Source organism: Parasteatoda tepidariorum, chromosome 10 (genome assembly GCF_043381705.1).
Source record: "Parasteatoda tepidariorum isolate YZ-2023 chromosome 10, CAS_Ptep_4.0, whole genome shotgun sequence".
Lineage (NCBI taxonomy): Eukaryota > Metazoa > Arthropoda > Arachnida > Araneae > Theridiidae > Parasteatoda > Parasteatoda tepidariorum.
In genome coordinates this window covers 71,243,697-71,265,855 of record NC_092213.1, presented here as the reverse complement: position 1 = coordinate 71,265,855, position 22,159 = coordinate 71,243,697, and the positions used below count along the sequence as shown (strand labels likewise).

The 22,159-nt window shown below is 31.4% G+C and overlaps 2 protein-coding genes across 3 annotated transcripts in view; both read left to right on the top strand.

Annotated features, from left to right (window-relative positions):
- The window catches only part of LOC107446002 (uncharacterized protein CG3556), a 28,174-nt gene extending 23,085 nt beyond the window's left edge, over window positions 1–5,089 (top strand). The window contains exons 9-10 of the mRNA XM_043050471.2: window positions 1,340–1,485; window positions 4,945–5,089. Coding sequence (XP_042906405.1) covers window positions 1,340–1,485; window positions 4,945–5,012 — 214 coding nt within the window. The 3' untranslated portion in view covers window positions 5,013–5,089. The remainder of the gene's footprint in view (window positions 1–1,339; window positions 1,486–4,944) is intronic.
- A 2,917-nt stretch (window positions 5,090–8,006) lies between these two features.
- The window catches only part of LOC107446006 (uncharacterized protein CG3556), a 28,254-nt gene continuing 14,101 nt past the window's right edge, over window positions 8,007–22,159 (top strand). The window contains exons 1-4 of one of the 2 annotated variants that reach the window (XM_016060537.4): window positions 8,007–8,211; window positions 11,461–11,624; window positions 15,161–15,344; window positions 16,253–16,463. In XM_016060537.4, the coding sequence (XP_015916023.2) occupies window positions 8,157–8,211; window positions 11,461–11,624; window positions 15,161–15,344; window positions 16,253–16,463 (614 nt within the window). In that variant the 5' untranslated portion in view covers window positions 8,007–8,156. Of the gene's footprint in view, window positions 8,212–11,460; window positions 11,625–14,097; window positions 14,262–15,160; window positions 15,345–16,252; window positions 16,464–22,159 lie in introns of both variants that reach the window. The other variant, XM_043050472.2, reaches the window with a different exon arrangement.

Here is a 22,159-nt window from a genome sequence, read left to right as displayed (position 1 = left end):
CCGGTGGGTCACGCTGGATTGTCTCATCGGGCGGCGAACCGGAGTAAAAACTGGTAACAAATAAATTTCATTTTTTAGTTTTTTTCCAGGAATAATAAAAATCCATAACTACCAGTTGTTTTTAACGGATGCAATTTTTATATTGAATTGCTACTTCGATGTGATAAATATGTACATTGCGATTTTTTATATAACCCAGATAAATTGTTAAATCATGAATTATGCGATTTCGTAATCTTACGATTTTACGACGCTCCCCCTTCCCTCCTCCTTCTCTCATAGAGATGAAAGAGCAGATAGCCTCATCAGGCTAGGTACTCTGGAAAATATTATTAGTTCAGTTCATGTGATAAATTTCCTTACAGTGAATTGTTATTGTTAAGAATAGATTAACTCCTCCCGAATATTATCTAATATTGAAATAGCCAGTATTTTCTCTTTTCCGTCCCGCTTTCAGCCACAACACCCGGCGTGAACGTGTTAATTCAAGTGGTACAAACTTAAACGTTTGATGGTGCTTAATATTTCAATTTAGTACCGTGATAGTTGCGTTCCTTAAGAAATTATAATGTGTTTGTCAAGTTGGCATTGCACCTAACAATATGTTTGAGTTTCCTATTTTATTTTGTCCCTTACGAAGCTAATTTCTGTTCGTAGTCAAATCGTTTTCAGCAAAAAATAGGCAAATCTGATAAATTCGATTTTCCGATTCCTATTTTATTTTGTCCCTTACGTGGCTAATTTCTGTTCGTAGTCAAATCGTTTTCAGCAAAAAATAAGCGAATCTGATAAATTCGATTTTCCGATTCCTATTTTATTTTGTCCCTTACGATGCTAATTTCTGTTCGTAGTCAAATCGCTTTCAGCAAAGAATAAGCGAATCTGACAAATTCGATTTTCCGATTCCTATTTTATTTTGTCCCTTGCGATGCTAATTTCTGTTCGTAGTCAAATCGTTTTCAGCAAAGAATAAGCGAATCTGACAAATTCGATTTTCCGATTCCTATTTTATTTTGTCCCTTACGAAGCTAATTTCTGTTCGTGTCAAATCGTTTTCAGCAAAAAATAGGCAAATCTGATAAATTCGATTTTCCGATTCCTATTTTATTTTGTCCCTTACGAGGCTAATTTCTGTTCGAAGTCAAATCGTTTTCAGCAAAAAATAAGCGAATCTGAAAAATTCTATTTTCCAATTCCTATATTATTTTAAAGGCACCTCAGCCACTGACAGTGTATTTTTTAATATTTAAGTGGTACTCTAGTGGAAGCAAAAGCTGCAACTGAACATATTAAACCAAAAAAAAAAAAAAATTTCTTTAAATAATTTTTTTCCCTTTAGATTCCAGACGAAAACTTTACCAGGTTCTAAGAAGATGTACATAGAAGAAATCTCACAAATTCGAAATGATCCCGAAAATGGAAAGTTCTGGCTCTTATATTTGGGTTCTAACAGTAATAGACCACTGGTTCCCTACTTTAACATGGGTAATATTTTTAATTTCAAAATAAATAAAATATAACTATATATTACATAAAATAGTTAGTGAAATGTTATAATAATTTAAAGAGCATCTTAATTTTTTTAAATTAACATCTTCGATAAAGAACACAAAGATTTTTAACAGTTTCGTTGAACAGCCTTTTTTTAGGTGTGACTCTAAAAATGCATTATTAGCCACATGTAACATTTTTTAGTTATGAATTTAACGTTAACTATTTTTAAACATTATTTACTTTTAATTATCAATTGAAGCAGATATCAAGCGTTTGTAAAATAAAATAGGAATTTTTGTTTCTCATTCCTAGTCAATCATTAATTTTTGCAAGAAGTAATTTTTGAAGAGAAAAATAATAAATTTAATAATTAACTAATAAACTTATATTTAACGAATATTTTAATAAATACAGTGTGTATGCTTTTTCAATCTGAAACACTTTCAGGCGTTGACGCTTGATTTGACAAATTTGTATTACGTTTCAAATATTTGAAGATTTTCTCAAAAAAAGCAAAAAAATTTGCTTGTAAGATTTTTTCTGTAATTTTGCGATTAATTCCACATTTTTTACACAGGACTGTTCTAACCCAGGAAAAAAGAAAAACTAATAACAGAACTAATTTATTCATGTAGTCTGTTCAGCCAAAAAGATAGGAAAAGATGTAAATTTTAAAAAAATGCGCCAACCTTTCTAATAATAATTTTATAACACATTTGATATGATGCTATATCAGTTAATCAATATTGTTTAAATTTATGGCTGTATTCTACACTATCATTTTTTTAAATTTTTTACATCATAGGAGTTTTTTTTAGCAAGCATTATAACATAAGGTTCAATAGTAAATAACTAAGTGGTTTAAAACCGCTTGAATGTTTAAAAATAAAATTTCAGTGTTTATTGAAAATTTAGTTTATTAAATAAAAGTTATTTAGTTTATTAAATAAAAGTTATTTAGTTTATTAAAAAAAAGTCAATTTATAGTATTCTGAATCATTCAGGCATTCATAACAATCAGTTTTAACTCCGCTGTTATTCATTTTTAAATGATTCTGCAAATGCTCAGAAAATTCCCAAAAGTAGCAAACCTGATCATGATTATGGCAACTTATTTGTTTACTTTCGGTCTATCTTTTCCGTGAACGCACTAAAAATAGCTTTTGCAAGAAAGTTTCTTTCTTTTTTTTTTAAATAACGGCAGGCACTTAACTTTCGTTCTTCGCCTTAGAAGATGCCGGAAGTGTTGCTCATTTATCGTTACCCAGTAGGCACCTGTGAACCAAAGTCACGGAGGTGAGCAACATTACCCACGCTACACTGCCACAAATACCCGTTCATAGGGTGGGCCACATTCATACATCAGAATACAACACTGAGAGAGAGAGAGAGAAACATCCATGCCCAGTGCGGGATTCGAACCCGCAGCCATTGGTTTCGCAGTCAGGCACACTAACCACTCGGCTGGCCTTTGCAAGAAATAAATGTGCTTATTTACTACGACATATTAGCAATTGTATTTCATCAGAGGAAACAGTCTTATCAATACTTTTAATGAGTTTTAGTATAGCCAGGGTTCTTTATTTCTTCTAAAAAATAGGTGAAATGAAATGGTTTTGAAATCTCGATATTTCCAACACGATATTATTGCGCTCTACGTATTTGGAATCGTAAATTTGAATGTAAATACACTGGTGAAAGAAATTAAGAGAATTTGCAGACTGGGTCGATTATCTCTAGAACTACTGGACCGATTTTAAAGAAATTCGATATGTACACACATTGATACAATAAAAAACAAATAACCATTCAACAATTGTAATACACACCCATGATCGTGCGTAACACTCGTTGGAGTCAGAAGGTATTAAGCAGCGGTTGCAGAATAAACAAAACAAAAAAAAAATGGGTTGATAGGGGCTGTGGTCCCCTTTTAAAGATATACAGGCCGTGCAGCGTGATTTCATACTTGAAAAAAAAGGCAGTTTATCATTTCCTGTGGCAATTGGTCCCACTCGTTCAGCAAGGCTGTTTTTATTCCCTGGATGGTTCTCGGAGGAGGGTAGCGAGTTGCAACTGCCCTCCCCAGAGAGTCCCAGACATGCTTTATAGGGTTGAGGTCTGGAGATCTGGGTGGCCAATCCATCCGACGATTATATTCACTCTCTAGAAATTCGACGACCAGAAGAGCTCCATGTAGCCTCTTGTTATCGTCCATTAAAATGAACTCAGGGCCAACTGCACCCCTGAAAAAGCGAACATAGGGCTCCAAACTCTCATCCCTAGACCTCACACCAGTCACAGAGCTTCTTTCAAAGACATGGAAAGTGTGCGGCTATTCAACGTGATTTTTTCCCAGACTATTAAACCTGGTCAATATGGTCAATAGGTGACCATAGTTATAGGTCAATATGGTCAATTGACCGCACTCCTTCCATGACCATGGAAGGAGTGCGGTCAATTTCGCGGACATTGGAGGGTGGGTAGCGGGTCCCTGGTTCTCTCCATATGAACGTACGCCTAGAACCGGTGTTTAAGCTGAACCGGGACTCATCAGTGAAGCGAACTGTCTCCCATTCATCCATACTCCAATCTCTATGCTCACTGCGCCATGCTGAACGGAATCTCCTGATCGTAAAAGTGAGCGAGACACAAACAGTAGGTCTTCTTGCAAACAAACCTGATTTTGACAATACTATTTCCTATGAACTAGCAAGCTTTGTTACTGAATTTGAGAAATAAAACAAATAATGTCCTTCTTACCAGCTTCTAAGATAACCTAGAAAGATGAACGAAAGCTGCAAAATTCGAGANTATAAAAGAATACAGAACGAAAGATTGTCAAAGAAAAAAAATTTTTAATCTAAAGAAAAGAGAGTCGTTTTCGTATATCTTTTTAAAAGTTTTTCTACTATTTAACTCTATTGAACGAACGACTTTTCACGACTACAAAATGTTATATTTGCTTTTGTTTGATTCACGAACAAATAAGAGCCGGTATAGACTAGTTGGTAGGACGTTGGGCTTGTGTTCGTAAGAACGGGAGTTCGAATCCCGTCGGCTGAAGACTCCCCGTATATTAAATGGTGACTGGTGCACGTTAAATCTGTCTGGGTCACTAAGTACTTCACCTTCCCATTATAAATCAATACCTCTGGGGGTATTGAATTGGAGATAGATCGTTATCTGGTGCAGGTCGAAAACTGCGATCTGTGGATAAATGATTATAGAATGATTGGGTCCTCCCTGTAAAACGGGCTGTAGCCTGTGTGTGGCTGAAGTCGTATTCCGGGCTATAGATGGCGCCACAAAAAAAACAAGAAACGCACCCTCTGCCTTAAAAACTCGCTTGATTTCAAACAGGCTTGCTGATTGGCAAGAGACATAAGTAACAACAACGAACAAATAATTATGACTTCAAATAACTTAATAATATTCTTTATATTTCAGGTCCTGATGAAGTTAAAGTGAAGCCTGGTGATCATCTAATTATGTGGTACAAGACGGCAGAGATTTAAATTCTGTATCAAAAGTAATACAGCATATCATTGTGAATATCATTCATAATAAATAAATAAAAAGCATTAAAAAGAAATTTCCAAAAAGGTTTTAAGTGCATTCATTTATCTCAATTTAAGAGCAAAATTTATATATTTTGTAAGCAAACAAATAGAAAGTATTCAAGATGGTGTATTAAACCATCTTTTCTTTAAAAAAAAATTTTTTTTTCATTTAATTATAAAGAAAATGTATGGCGTTTATGTGTGAATATTTTCTGACTTTCAAATTATGCTTTCTGCCCCCCCCCCTTGTAGAAATGTAACTTACGTTGCACATTATAAAAGGATAATGACTTATCGGAGTGCTAAAAATTTTCTTTACAAGATATGATTTTTATTTTATAAATTTTTCCGACTTATAATAAAGAAAAAGGTTACATGGTTTCTAGATTTAAAAAAAACTCGTTGTTTTGGCTGTCCTGATTTGGCTTCTTTTTACTTGTTTGTTCTAGTTGCAAGCCGTGTACCATTGTACGTTAGTGTTAGCCTATTGTTCGAGCAGCGAGATTAAGTTCATTTTACAAATTATCATTTAGTTTGGAATTTCGAAGTTCGTATATTGTTAAAAAGATTAGAAGTGTTTTATAATGATTCTTTTTTTTTTTTCCTTTTCAAATGACGATTCTTACGTCTTGAAAAGACAGGTCTTCAAATGACGATTCTTTTTTTTAAATACAAATGATAAATCAGGTAACAAATACACGTATATAAGAAATGCTACGCAAGTGAGTCCAAAAACACAGTGATCACGCTGTTTTTTTGAAGCGACAATAAAAAAAATTATACTGTCTCAAAGCCTTCAAATTAAAAAAAATTTCAGAGGTGCTAAAAGAAGTTATCTAAGATTTATACACTATTTGGAATAAAGTGACGGGACACGACACTATAACGACATAAACCCATATTTATTAAAATTAATAGTAGGTAGGACCTCTTTTGGCTGCGATCACAGCTGCAACCCTTCTGGGCATGCTTTCCACTGAATAAGTCATAGTGGCAAGAGGAATTTCCTTCCAAATATTTAACAGGAAGATCCATAGTTCATGCTTGCTTTTGGGGAGTGGGGTACAGGCCCTCAACCGATGGTCCAATTCGTCCCAGAGATGTTCAATTGGGTTAAGATCAGGGCTCTGCGCCGGTCACTCCATGCGTTCAACGTTGTTGCTCACATACCAATCAAGAGTCCTCCTTGCAATATGGGATCTTGCGTTGTCGTCTTGATACAAGCAATCATCCATACCGTACGTCGTCCACAAGGTAGGAAGGACATGATTGTCGAGAATATCACAGTACCCATCGGCATTCATCATACCATCAACCTTCACCAGTGGGCCAGCCCCATACCAGGAGAAACAGGCCCATACCATCAATCCTCCTCCACCAAACTTTACAGTTGTCCCGTCACTTTCTTCCAGATAGTGTAGTTTAAAAATTAACTACTGAATTGCATTAGAAAAAAAATGTCGAATTAAGTTTAGAATTGAGTCATAGTTTATAAAACTGAAGATTTTTAGAAGTTTGTTAGCAATTATCGACTTAACGGGACATTTTTTTCTAATAAATGGCATACTAAAATATTTTTTGCATAAATTAATATCTACGAAATAATACTCCTCTTGCCGAAATGGTATTCTCAGACACTTAAATATGTACAATTAAATCAACACTTCTAATAAACATACCTAATATATTATACGCCATTACTACTATCTAGGTTTTAATTTAATTTAATTTAACGATAAAACATTCTAGACACGTAAAAAGATATGGGTTAAAAATTGTTCTTTATAAATAAACATAAAATAGTATCTAATCTAAATAATGTCTAAGGAATAAAGCATATCTAATTCCCAAACTTCTATTGATTACGTTTAGGTCGCACCCGATTCTGTGTTGAATAACATATTTAAACAAAAATTAACATATTTCGTCACCTGTTAGTAGATATTGTGCACGTTTGTCAAGAAAAGTTAGTAGAAATGTAAACTATGTTTTTCATTAAATTTTTTATATTTTTACACAATTCATCAGAAAAACCTGTCACTTTGTTTGTCACAAATGTCCCTTGCACTGAATATTATTAAGTTTACCACTGAAAGAACACATATTGAAAGAAATAGGAATGAATAATTTAGATGACTTCTTATTCAGGTAAAATATAAAAAAATTTCTGACAAAAAATTAAAGATTTTTTCATCTAATTCATATAAAAGTTAACACGTTCAATTGCCAGTCAAGTGCAAATTGTTATAATAGATGAGGTGTAATCTATAAAAATAAAATCAAAGTTTAGTTTTCCTAATTTAGTAATCCTTCCAGTGTTTAATTTCTACAAGAAATTTATTTAAATAAACAATATGTTATTGTCATAAGAAAATATCATATTTTCAATAAAAATAGTATGATGATAATATGCATCGTACAATATGTATCATATAGTACTATTGCTTGATCTGTTTTATTGACACTAACTGTGGGAAAGAATTTCGACAACTAATGTGTTCAAATATTATTATTGATAGTCAATACTTTCTCTTGTCTTTAGTACGATCAATCATTTAAATTGAAAATTTTGTGTAATCGAAGACAAAATTTTTTTCTTTCTCCTTAAATTCGAAATTAAAAACCACAAATGCAGTCAGATGTGTTGAAATAATACGAAACCTTGATCTTACGTCACGCATTATTATCATCTTGTTCTAGTTTCATTATGAAGATTAGCATCATAAATAATTCACTTGTTCCAATTTTTCTTAAATTAGAGACAAATACAAATAAATGGTAAACTTTTATTGTTTTTACCTAGAATAAAAAAAAGCACTTATCTGTGAAAGTGAAACTAATTTTTCTTTGAAACTGCAAAAGGGTTAAAAGATTCCTTTTGAAGATAGCTGTAATTTTATTGACCATAAAGTGAATTGCCTGTAATTTAAACACAAAAAACTTCCATTTTATCTGTTTTCTTCTTAAAATTGCAAGGCATTTCTTTTTTAAATTTGTTGATAAAAGGTATTATAAAAGAATACAGAACGAATTAAAATCGAAAGTAGTTTTTTTGAATGTCTTACTTAGTCTTTGTCTTATTTCTTCACTAAGTTGATAATGCTAAATAGCAAGTATTTTTTCATTTGCCCGGCACTACTTTTTCTACAAGCATGTGAGTAATTGTTTCATTAAATATTTAATATATACATTTTCAAAAAAAATATTTAGAAAAAACAATTATTAAGGTTCGAACCCCATATAAAAATCTAAGGATAATGTCGCAGTTTTTCTTTGCTGTCATGGGTTCATTTTTATTATCCGGCAAATCAAACAGTAGGATGCAGCCCTCCCCCCCATTAAATTTTTTGGTTGTCATCAGCATAAAATTATCTATAACATTTACCATTCCTTTACCAACATTTACATTTACCACCAGAAGTCATAAAAGTAGTGTTTTCCTGCAAATTATTTTTGTATCCCAAATTTAAAAATTTTTCAATAAATTCCGGTATTTCTCTATCAATTATAAACTCGATAGTTATAATTAATTTGTTAGGTTGTCTTTAATAATAATTTAAGTAGAATAAAAAATTAATCATAAGTTAAGCATTTTTACTTGGATTCATTTTATTAGGTGGTGTTAAGTAATAGTTTAAGTAGTGTTATATAGTCAGTCATACCTTAAATATTTATTAAAAATAATTATGTATTTTTATAGGAAAAAAACTCAGTAACGATACACACCGAAGAGCCATTACATTATGACCACCCTGCTAATAACATGTAGGACCACCTTTAGCCCTCAAAACTGCTAGTACCCGCCGTGGCATGGATTCCTCAAGGTGCTGATAGGTAGTCTGAGGTATCTGGTACCAAGCGCTCACCAACTGGTCCTGCAATTCCCTCACATTGCGAGGGGGTAGCGTGGCAGCACGAATTTGGTTTTCCAAGTAGGACCACAAATGCNGTTGCCATAAATGGGTGAAACTGGTCTGAAACTATGTTCATGTAGCTTACAGACGTGAGGGATTGTTCTATGAGGATTATGGGTCCAAATGTGCACCATGAAAACATTGTTCCTGGGCGAGACCATTGTTATAGATGGAGGGTGGTCATAATGTAATAGCTCTTCGGTGTATAACTCAGTAATAGATTTTTTTATCCTCTCTAAAATGACTAATGGTAGAAATTTTAAAGATATGATGTGCCACATTGCCGCGTGCTGTAATAGCAATTATTTTTGACAGAGCTTTATCTTTTCGAGCAATAGCATTTATATATCAGTGAAACCTCGCTACAACAATATTTTCGGGTCCAAATAAATATATTGTTGTAGAGGGATATATTGTTATATCGAGGTCCTACATACTTTGGGGACACAATAAGATTTTTTTTTAAATTTTAGTGCTGTATATGTATTAACTATAAATGTAAATATTACATAAAAAATTAATTTACATAGTGTTAAGCATGATTTATTAAAAACAATTGAAATAAAATAAGGTCGCAGACATACCAGAAAACCGTTTTTATTGAAAATAGTTCGATATTTTTATTTGTTTGTTCATTTTTTCGACTATCAAGTCAACTAACAAAGTATGCATTGAGTCCAAAGCACGAAAACGATTTTTGCTTGTGAATGGTGCTCCCACCCACCCTCTAAGGAAAAATAATTCTCTTTCAGGCATTAATGTGATGCTTGTGGTCATTTGTCACTCATGATCACCTTTTATCATGACGGAAATTAAATCAGAGAGGAATGTCACTCTATTGTCATTGTCAGCAGTGAATCTTCTCTTGTCCAAAAAAAAAACGGCAAAAGATGATAAATTAAGATTTTTTACATTATTTGAAAACGAATTATAAATGGAGAAAATGGGGTTGAAATTTGGAAGGAAAAAAATCGTTTTACGGGGGTTTATTGCTTCAAAGAACGTTTTAATGTTGAGAGGAGGATAACATTAAATCATATGAAAGTTCGTCGGGACCACGAAACATTATCATTATAGAGGGAGTTATTGCTGTATCGGATATCGTAATAGCGGAGTTCACTATATATATATATTTGAAATTGAAGTACTTCCTCTCGGAAAACAGCTAGCTAATGAAAAAATTTAATATATTGTTTAAAACTAACTATACCAGAGATGCCAACTGCTCCGGACAAGCCATAATAATTAAAAAAAACGGTAGATATCTACAAGTAAATTTTACAAATATTTGACTATTTTTGCTTGCTTTTTAAAGGTATAGCACGACATAAGTACTAAAGATTGATGAATTATACAAGTCTACGAATTATTAAGAAATAGTGGTGGATAAAAATCTACTGAATTGAATTTATTAAACCAAGAATCACAATTGATAAACTACCACCTTAAAATATATATTTGCTGTCCGGAGCAAGTTGGCATCTCTGCTATACTGATAGGATTGAAGTAAGGAGTTAGGTATTCTATTATTATAATATTTATCATTCTTGTTTTACTTTGAAATTATTATGTTTTTTATTGTTTTCTAAATAAAAAGTTTAAAACTAAAAGTGTTTTTTTCAATTATTATAAGGTATTAATAAGTATCAAATATACTAATATATTTCTATACTAATACACTACATTGTGCTTATATTTGTACACTAATAGCACCTTCTGAAACTGCACCAATTATTCTATTGCGTTACCTAATGATTATTACCACAATTAATTAAGCATCATTGCAGTCAATAATATTATGAAGATCTTTCACAGTTCTAAGAAGATTTTCCACGGATATTTCAAGGCTACGGAGTTGAGCATTCGTTGTCGTAAACTTAAGAAATTGGGTCAGCCGTTCAACGACGGTTATAAAATGAAATATAATGTTATGAGGAGATATGGGTTATTATATATATTCACTTAACCCCTTTCTTCTCGCTCCCGTGATATTTTCGGGCTGGAGTGTTCAGTAGTAACGCACCAATAAGAATAAACTAATTCATTTCTTTTGCCCGGAAAACATTCTCATTTTGCACTCCAGATGGCAGTACCAGGAAATTTTTAAGGTAATTGTAGATAGTTTATTTTAAACTAGATGCACTAATCAAATACGTGTGTATTTGTGATATGTGATAAAAAAGTAGGCACTTTCATGACCGTTTTCTTGAAAATTAACCGATTGTTAAGGGGCTAAAGAGTGTCTACCACTTAAGGAGTGGTTTCTGAAACTGCGGATATTCTACAGTTATTTGACAGTATGTTCAATATTTAAAAGTAATGTTTGCTAAAGGACTGAAATATCCGAATTAGAATTAAACTTTCAATTACGTAATAAAACGTACATTTATTACGTAATTATTGCGTAAGTTTTTCAATGTTCAAAAACAAAATGTTTAAATAAAATACATTTAAAATGTTTTCAATACAAATGTTAAACATTATTTTAGGTTCTGTTTATTCATCTTGTATCGAAAAGAAAGGAATAAATGAAATTATTTCGGATTCCTACAATGTTGTTGGCTTTATCCAGTACCACAAATGTTGGAAAGTATTAAACCCAGCGAAGAATATAATACACTTTCGACTGAGAGAATTGCATTTGTTGGCAAAGGTATTGTAGTTGTTTTCCAAGTAAAGAACTGCCTATAAGTCTGTTTTTATAATGAAGGTGAAATAAAAATGCTATGTTAATTATAATATGGTCCCGATGCCTTGTCGGCAGCATGAAGATTTTTTACAAATTCGCTGCTGTGTAACACTTTATAATCACAATTCAAATAGCCGTGGCGGAGCAACCACTATAAAAATAAAATACCAAATAACTAGTATATAAGACACGTTAAATTGATATTATCACGAGGTACCCTTCGATAGATCAAGGTTTACATAGCAGGTACGCCAACTACTCCGGACAAGCCAAAATAATTAAAAAAGCGGTAAATAATTACGAAGTAAATTTTGCAAATATTTGGCTATTTTTGCTTGTTTTTAATAAAAGGTAAAGCATAACGTAAATTCTAAAAAGTGGTTAATTACATAAGCCTACGAATTATTTAGAAATAGTGGTGGATAAAAATCTACTAAATTGAAATTATTAAACCAAAAATCACAATTAATAAACTACCACTTTAAAATATATATTTGCTGTCCGGAGTAAGTTGGCATCTCTGACATAGTCTATAAATAAATCCCTTCGAAGTAAACGCGATTCATTTAGGTAACGTAATAAAAAATTATTGAAATAAAATCCGGAAACAAGTAATGAAATAAATAAAGTAAAGGGATTAGCGACTCTACGAATAAACGAAATAGAGAATCATTAAATTAAATGAATCATTGAATGCGCGAAATATAATCGAATGAAACAGCTAATTAATTATGAACAAGTCAGCAGAACGAAAGAATTCATCGATTCATAAATGTGCTGTTTCAGTGATTCATGGATAACTTTATTGAGTCGTAGATCACTGCTACGGAATTTTCCGTAGTTTCAGAAATCTTCTTTTCAGACGGTAGCAAAATTAATGTCTTAATATTTAAAAAAAATTAATTTTATCGTAACTTGTTCACTATTACTTATAAAAGTGCAGGCCATATGGCTNTAAATTAAAAGTTTAAAACTAAAAGAGTTTTTTTTTTTTATTATTATTATTATAAAGTAATTCCATATTACCTTATTACGCTACTTTTTAAGATAAGCTTACATAAATATATATTAACCGTTTACAAGCAGTTAACAGGTGTCTAAATACATATTAACAGTTTTACAATTATTATTTTTACATTATTATCTTTATTTTTTTTCCTAACATTGTATATGGTTTTACATAATACCGATAAAGAGATTCGTTAAATGATTTAGAACTTTAGCACAATGTGATGCATGCACAAATTATCTTAATATATCAGCTTGTTTGGAGAGAAAAAATAGTAGTAAGCTCATCAAATTTGTTATAAAAGCATACCTTTAATTTTAAATGTAATTTTTTTTAAAAATCATTACTAGAAAAATTATTCATATTTACTAATAGATATTAATAGACTGAAACAGAATCATACAAAATCTATCATACTATTTACCAATCAAAATTGACACAAAATAGACATTTAATTTAGAGAAATGAATACTAGTCGTAGGAAGTGGGGGGCAGAAGCAAACTTGCACTAACTACTTCTTTCACTAGTTGAATACCTGTTTATTGTACAAGGTGGAAAACAGAAAACAATCATTATATCGCTGAACAATACGGCAAAATCCTCCACAAAACTGAAAGACATATACCAACACAACTAATTACATTTTTTTAATTAATTATTATACTATGTTCTTCTTCGAGTCATTACGCTATTGGATTAAGCAAAACACATTTTGTAATAGTTCATCCAATCAAAATGAAAAGTAACTGTATTCCGAATTACAAGTACGATTGATTCTGTTGATCGAGGCTAACTCACGATAGTCATAATTTACCATAATCACGCTATTTTTCAGGGAACTTATCTCATTAGAAGGAAAGTAAAAAATCTCTTTTAACAATATCTGTAATAAAGTTTAGCAGTTGTGGTGTAGTTTTAATAGGTATCAAATATACAATATACTAATATATTTCTCTACTAATACACTACATTGTATTTGTACACTAATAGCACCTACTAAAACTGCACCAATTACACTATTGCGCTACCTAATGATTATTACCAAAATTAATTAAACATCATTGCAGTCAGTAACAGTATGAAAATATTTCACGGTTCTAAGAAGATTTTCAACTGATTTTTCAAGACTACGGAGTTGAGCATCAGCTATCGTAAACTTAAAAAATTGGGTCAAATGTTCAACGACGGTAATAGAATAAAATATAATGCTATGAGGAGATATGGGTTATTATATATATATTCACTTAAAGAGCGTCTACCACTTAAGGAGTGGTTTCTGAAACTGCGTATATTCTACAGTTATTTGACAGTATGCTAAATATTATTAAACATGTAAACTTATCAAGTTTTTCAATGTTCTAAAACAAAATGTTTAAATAAACTGCATATAAAATGTTTTTAATATAAATGTTAAACATTTATTTTAGGTTCTGTTTATTTATCTTGTTTAGAAAAGAAAGGAATAAATGAAACTATTTCGGATTCCTACAATGTTGTTGGTTTTATCCAGTACCACAAATGTTGGAAAGTATTAAACCCCGCGAAGAATATAATACACTTTAGTCTGAGAGAATTGCATTTGTTGGCAAAGGTATTGTAGTTGTTTTCCAAGTAAAGAACTGTGTATAAATCTGTTTTTATAATGAATGTGAAATAAAAATGTTATGTAAATTATTATATGGTCTCGCTTTAATCTATGCCTTGTCGGCAGCATCAAGATTTTTTACAGGCTCGCTGCTGTCTAACTCTTTATACGAATCACAAATCGAATAGCTGTGGCGTAACTACCACTATAAATATTAAATACCAAATTACTAGTATATAAGACATGTTAACTAGATACCATCACAAGGTACCTATCATTTGACGTAGGTTGACGTAGTTAAAAAATAAATCACTTCACGGCAAACGCGAATCATTAATGCAGCGAATTAATGAAATAAAAAACTGAACAAGTAATGTATTAGAAAAATAAAGGGATTAGCGACTCTACGAATAAATGAAATAGAGAATCATTAAATAAAATAATTGATGTATTGTTGAATAAGCGAAAAATGAATTCGCGAATGAAACAACTAATCAATGAGTAAGCAAGTCAGCAGAACGAGGAATCATCGATTCATAAATGTGTTGTTTCAGCGATTCATAGGTTAATTTATTGAGTCGTAAAACGTAATATACTTCTTTATTCATTCGATGATTCATAAGTTAGGTAATTTAACTGATTCATTAATTTGTTATTTTATTGATTTTCTAATTTCATCGTTTGCTCATTCATTGATCACTGATTTGCTTATATAAATTANATTTATTCATTTATATATATATATATATATTTATATCCTCTTGCTCTGCAATGTGTTACGAGAGTGTTTCACCTTACTTTTCAAAGGTTCTGAGTTCAAAATTACGATACATTGCAAAAATCTATAAAATTAATTGATAAATAAGACTACCACATTCTAACACGTATGAATGATTTATTTGCAGCCTCTTACAGCTGGCAACTTAACAATAATGCTAAAAGATGAAAGAACGAATCATACTTATTGGACTGAATCGAAGTCTGGGAACATCACAACCATCTCTACTGACATAGAAATTCATTTCAAAGTGAATTCTGGTAGTTTCCCTAACAACTATAAGGCCAACTTCACGTTGTATTTCGAAATGGGTGAGTGTTACTTTCTGACGAAACGAAATCCATTTCGCTTTGTTAAGAGCATTTACTACAATCGAAGAAGTAATTTCACTATCAGATTAGAGACGTTTGTTTTGACAAACGGTACCATGAAACTTTATAACCGTTTCTAATCCGGTACTGAAATAGCTCTGATCTGACGATTGTAGACACCTCAACTGGTTATGAATTCATTCTATGTGTTGGAGTCCCACTGGGGACTTATCGTAAGACACGGTTTCCGGTAGATGACGCATCTCTGATTAAGGTCAGTGAGCGAGTGGGTGACCGTTTTGATCAGTCTCCTTTAACCGTAAAGTGCTTAACCCCAAGCGCCAATCGTCGGGCTTCCAAATCGGGTAAGCAGTCCTGCCTGCAGCTGCAAGTACTACGAATGCCAAATATACTGAGAGACGATTTTTTTTTTTTGAATGAGATTCTTTAAACAGATCTTAAATACTTTCGAATTACAGTTTCCAAATCTGCAATCGGTTTCTCGCTACAAGCTACAGTTTTGAAGCAATAGAATAATACATTCCTAAAAATGATTGTTTTTTTATTATTTAAATTCACTCGAGTGAATACTCAGTGTCCCCGCTTCTCTGATACGTTGGGCGTGGTAGGAAGAAAGCAATAACAAGCTTCAGTCTGTAATGCAATGAGTAATTTTTTTTGTTTTGTTTAGTCTTTATGTGTATCGAATTTTATTCTGGAAAAGTTCTCGCAGCGTGTTAATCCGGAATAAAAAGTTATCTATTTTCTAATAAATGTCGATTCTGTGGTAAGATGTGAATTTACAAATCGAGAAAATAATAAGATTTGTTAATTTTAACAAAATTTAAAACTTCACACCTTTACAATTAATCAGAATTCTAATTAACTTATGCACATTTTTATTTCAGAGGTTGGTATTGCAGGTATAGAAGATGTTCGCTCGAATGCTGTAACTTGGTTGAAAAATCAACGCTCGCCTTTTCTAGATTGGAAAGAAAATACGCTGAGAGCCATAACCGCTTTATATCTATCAGGAAATGCAACATACAATGGAACAGACGTGCGAGAAGAATTGCTAATTAGGCGTGCGGAGTTTTTAGTTTCCAGAGCTTTGCAGCGGTAAGAATACTTTTTTTAAATAAAAATTTACTAAGTCTAGAATTCTTAATAAAAATTCAGTCTACATTTACGTTACATTGAAATGAAAACCGCAAAAACCTCCCTCGGTAAACGCGATGGCAAAGGGGGCTAACCCATGATCTTTAAAAAGACTAAAGATATTTTTATGTTTATTAAAAATGTAAACGTTTTAGGTGTAACATTTTAGGTAAAATTCTTACTTATAATATACGTACAACATTACCATTCTCTAACTGCGCCTATAAACGCGTCTGACTTTGTCATTTATAAAGCTAACTAGGTAGATGAGGTTACGTTTCCAATTTCCAAATCGAATGGGCAGAAATAAAGTCTTCCATGTTTCTTTTCAATAGATAGTACAGTTTCTAACTTATATCATATTACGCATAAAATCCGTATATTAGTTCTAACTTCTTAGTTTTAATGCCCTGTGATTCAAGCAACGTCACGCACGGATCGGCCAATCAGGTTCGGCATACACGTGTGACGTCACTTGCGGGTATTTAATTAAGTCTGGTTCGAAAATTCATTCAGCGTGATAATAAACCTAAGTCTTAAGGTTGTAACGTTAACTCTCCTTGCACAACCATGAGATCAGTTACAAGTACCGAATTACCAAATGAAAGTATCATCATCACACGTTTGAAACAACGCTATGAAATACTAAATTTTTGAATGAATAACATCTAAAACAGTTGCAATTATTTTTAAATAACTATCATCACTGCACACATTATTTAACTCCACGAAACAAAAATCCATAATGCGATTAAAAAAATATGAATTTTTTCTTAATTCCTTTTACAATACAGAGTTTTTATTCTTTTTTTTTTTTTTTTTTTTTTTTTTTTTTTTTTTTTTTTTTTTTTTTTTTTTTTTTTTTTTTTNCCAATCCAAGAGCTCTTAAATTGAAGTTTAATTGAGCTTAGAGTTCTAATTTTACTGAAAAGAAACCATTGAGTTACCCAAGATATAGTTTTCTTAAAGCTATTTTCAAAGATCACTTTCTTCAACTGACTTACTCAGGGCCGGATTTAAGCTAGGCGGGGCCCTAAGCTACTAAAAATGATAGGGCCCTTATAGGTTCAATTCCGTTTTCCATGCACCTAAACTGTGATATGAGCATTATTATTGAGTATTAACATTAAATTAATAAAATTTGTTAATATTACTTGATTGTTAAATATATTGATTGTGATGAAACTATAATGTAGAACCCTTCTTTTATTACACATATTTTTTAAAGGAGAAAAAAAATTTACAATGGAAACATATATTAAGCTCATTCATTTCACAAGTATAAGAACACTGAATAATCACATACATATATAAAACTAGATAGAAGAATAAAAAAAAAATTCTAATACTATGCTAAGGAATAAAAAACATTTAATAATCTTTTACGCACATTAACACAAGACATATACATTTATAAAATCAAGTTAAAATTATTTTAATTAAAAATTTATATCACATTTAAATTAATGTAGGAATTCGAGCACTTGCAGGAAATCGCCTTAAACTTTTAAAAGTAGTACGGAAAAAAGTAATTGAAAGGGAATAAAGAAACTTTTAATTAAAGAAAAATAGAATTTTATTATGTTATACTTGTTGGAAAATAGAGTTCGTTTTACATAACCATCTCTGTTTACAATATTTTTCTTCTTGCCTTTTTCAAAGCAAAATCATTAACAATTATCAACAATATCATTAACAATACCTTGTCAATAACAAGTTCATCACTTTCAATGAACATCAGACTAAGGTTTGCTAACTTGTCTTGTGACATAGTTGTTCTAAATTCGTTTTTGATTCTTTTTAGCTGAGAAAATGGTCTTTCACCATGACAATTTGTAATCGCCATGCAAAGGAACAGTCTAAAAATTGCTTCCACATTAGGGAAGGCAGATTGGATATGATCCTCAAAAATTATTTTATAGAGCTCTTGATGTGTCCGATTGTTCTTGTCTTTGTCCTGCTCTTGACTTAGTCTTTGCTTTACATAACAATGAAAATGTTTCAGTTCTGAAGTTAAATTACTGTTTACATCTTCAGGATAGATTTCTCTTAAAGACGAAACTCCTTTACGAATCTGTTCTTCTGAAGCATATAAGTTTCTTAAGAAAGAAAAGGATTTTGCAACATCATTATATACAGCTGCTCGTCGTGAAAGATTCGAATGAAATGCATCAATCACCGGTACAAATGCCTTGATCCTAAATCTGTCTTTAAGTCCAAGATTCTCGCCTTCATCATTTTCAGTCCCTCCTATATATCTCTCTCCCTTTTTTGTAGTCAATATCGGGCAATTTAATTTTTGCTAGCTCTTCAAAGTAGTCAAAACGTTCCCGACATTCATTTACAAAGTTTGACAGTGAAGCATATAAATTGCTGGCGACATCTAAAGTAATTTTTGGATCTCCTAAAGACTGACTTACTTTATGGAATTCTGCCAATAAATAATCCCACGGGTGTAGCATAATCATAAACTCAAGTTCTTCTATTTTAACCAAAATGTTTTCAGTTTTATCTCTTGTGTCCCCTTTTTCGGTTTCATCCATATACAACTGATTCAATGCATATATTATAGCATCATAATTGTCCATTATTGCACTTGTGGTAGTAGAATGGGCTTCCCATCTAGTTTGAGAGAGAGATTTTGGAACTTTAGATTTATCTGTAAAAAACGATAACATCACTACCCATCTGTGAGTTGACGAAGAGAAGAAATCGTAAATTTTTTGAACATTTCCAAAAAAGTTCATTGCATCTAAGCAACAGTTGACTGCTGCTTTGCCAACAAGATTCAAAGAATGTCCAGTACACGGAATGAATATCGCATGCTTGTTCATCTTTAAAGAGATTTCCTGCATCCCTTTATATTTTCCTGACATATTTGCAGCATTGTCATATGAATGACCACGGCACTTACTGAAATCTATTTTACATTCATTTGTAAGGTAACCATGTACCATATTGGCGATATTTTCCCCTGTGTGGCTACTCATCTCTAGGAAGGTTAAAAAAACGTTCAATGGGGAGTCCGTCATCAGGGGAGACATATCTCACAACCACAGTGAGCTGATCAACATGGGATTGATCTGGGGTTGAATCTACAGATATGCTAAAATATCCTGCAGTTTTCAAATCCTTTGAAATTGATTCTCTTACTTTATGAGCCATCATTTGAATAAATTCATCGCACGTTGTTTTTGAAAGATACGATGTAACTCCTGATCCTTTATTTCCATACTCTTTTATATGGTTTGATGAAAAAAGGATCAAATTGAGCTATAAGTTCTAACAATCCAAGATAATTCCCATTATGGGGGGAACCAAATTTTTCGTTGTCTCTAAAAGGTAATCCTCTTTCTGCTAGCGTAATTATAACTGCCACGACTCGTTTAAGAACGTGTTTCCAATACTGCTGTTCGTTATTTATTTGTTCCGCTAGTTTGCAGTTAATTATTGAGCCGCGTTTTCTATTTTAATATGTCAATAAAGCGGCTCTGTGATCCTCCGAATTTTCGTGGGATTGAACTGTGTGGGCGTTACGCCAATCGGAAAATCCTCCGGACGCTAATGATGTTGAAGAGTCTGAAAATAGCTTGCACACGAAGCAATATAATCTTCCAAGTTGAGGTGAATATACAAGCCATTCTCTGCAATAAGTTTCTCCATCTGCTCGTTTTGGATAAAATAAGCTCTTTGAGCAATATCGCCCTTGTTTAGCATAAAATCTTTTTGATTTTTCAAACGAACCATATGAATGTTGGCACTATTGCGGACGTTTTTCGACCCAGTAGGCTATCTCACTTTGACTCAAATCACCCCATAGCCCGATATCATTTTGTTCAAAATTTGAGGTGGAATTTTCCGAACTTTCACTACTCTCTAATTGATTGAAGTGAGCATATTTTTCTTTAAACATTGAAGCAGATTCTTCAGTCATTAAAATGGACTCCTCAGATTCAGGTATTGAAGCCGATTCTTCAGCTAGTCTTAAAGGTAATTCTTCAGCCTGTGAAACAAATTCTTCATTCATTGAAGCAGGCTCTTCAGACCTCAAAGCAGAGTCATGATAACTAGGCGTACCAAATTCTGTATTAAAAAAAAGAACAAATAACAATTTAATACTGTGTGACAGGAGAAAAGACTTCGGTTCATCAGTATCAGACTTCGAACACTTACGTACTTTTATAAAATAGCCATCTAATTTCGGTAATTTGCTATGTTCTTCTTCAGCTTTTTTCTTTTCTTTTCTTTTTTGAGCCGCAGTCTTATAAACTCTGGTTGACATTTTAAAAAAACCGTAAGCGAAACACTTTGTAATAACAATATTTATATACTTTATTAAAAAATAAAGTATAGTAATGTTAAAAATAAATTATAATAAATAGCGAAGAGTTAAACTATAAAATCAATAATTCTAACATGAAACAAAAAGTAAATCATTCTACCAAATAAAAGTGTTAAAAAAATATAAAAAAATAATTAAAGCAAATGTTACTATTTGAGTATTTATAAATTCGTTACTAAATATTCATTTACTTCAATTTCATTTAAAGCTAAAACATCCTAAATAAATTAATCAAGTAAATAAGTAAATAAATAAAATACGAAAATAAACAAATTAAACTCAAAGCAGGGGCAATTCTGGTTCTACCCTAGCTAATGGCAGTATTAATTTTTTAATTCTTATTACTGAAAAAAATGTTTTAGAAATATATAGATTAAAAAGCATATTAATTTTCAAATTGAATCTTTAATTTAAAAAAAATGATAAATGTTTAATTTAATCTTGTGAATTGAAATCATTTTTTGAAATAAAAAAACTATTAATTTAATATTTTTTTATTTCTGCAAAATGTTTAAAAAATAAGGATTTTTTTCCTTGAGAATTACCTATTTCTTTATTAAATATAAGTAAAAATATTGTTTATAACTAATAGAATTAATTGTAATACATAAAAATTAAAGAATATTTTTATAAATTTTATAAAATAATTCATTTTTCTTTAATGGAAATTTTTTTATTTTATTCAAAAGAATAAATGATTGAAGTAGAAAGTTTCAATAAAGTGAAATTAAAAAACTACATTAGAATCGCTTTAAATTTTTTAAATTAAATAATTTTTTTAATTCCAGAAAATGCTTTGATTTTAAAAACAATTTAGTTTCTTAATAATTACTAATTTTAAAAAACTTCTATTTAAATAATGAAGAGAAAATGATGTCATTTAAAACTAACAAATAATCTCTCTATGTTAAAGAAATATAAGGGCCACCGTCGCCGCCATTTTGAGGGTTCACCTTAGCATTGCTCTTTGCTTTATAACCCCGATCTATTATTTACAGTTCAAAAAATGCAAGATTTAGAAACTTGAAATTAGATGCATAGAAAAGTGTACATGGATAAAGATTAAATTTAAAAAAATGAACATTCGATAATTAGAGAATTATCAACTATTCAACTTTTTGCCAAAAATATACGGCTGCTCAACAGGCCGTAGGAATACAACAGAGTAAAAATTTGGCATTCTGGAAGGGCCATTATATATTCGCGTGACGTGTATGTCATGTTTTTTCCCCGAGATTCTGACTACATGTTATTTGCAATTTTAAATTATAAATAAATTGTAATTTTAAATTTGCAATATTCTCAATTGTTTTTT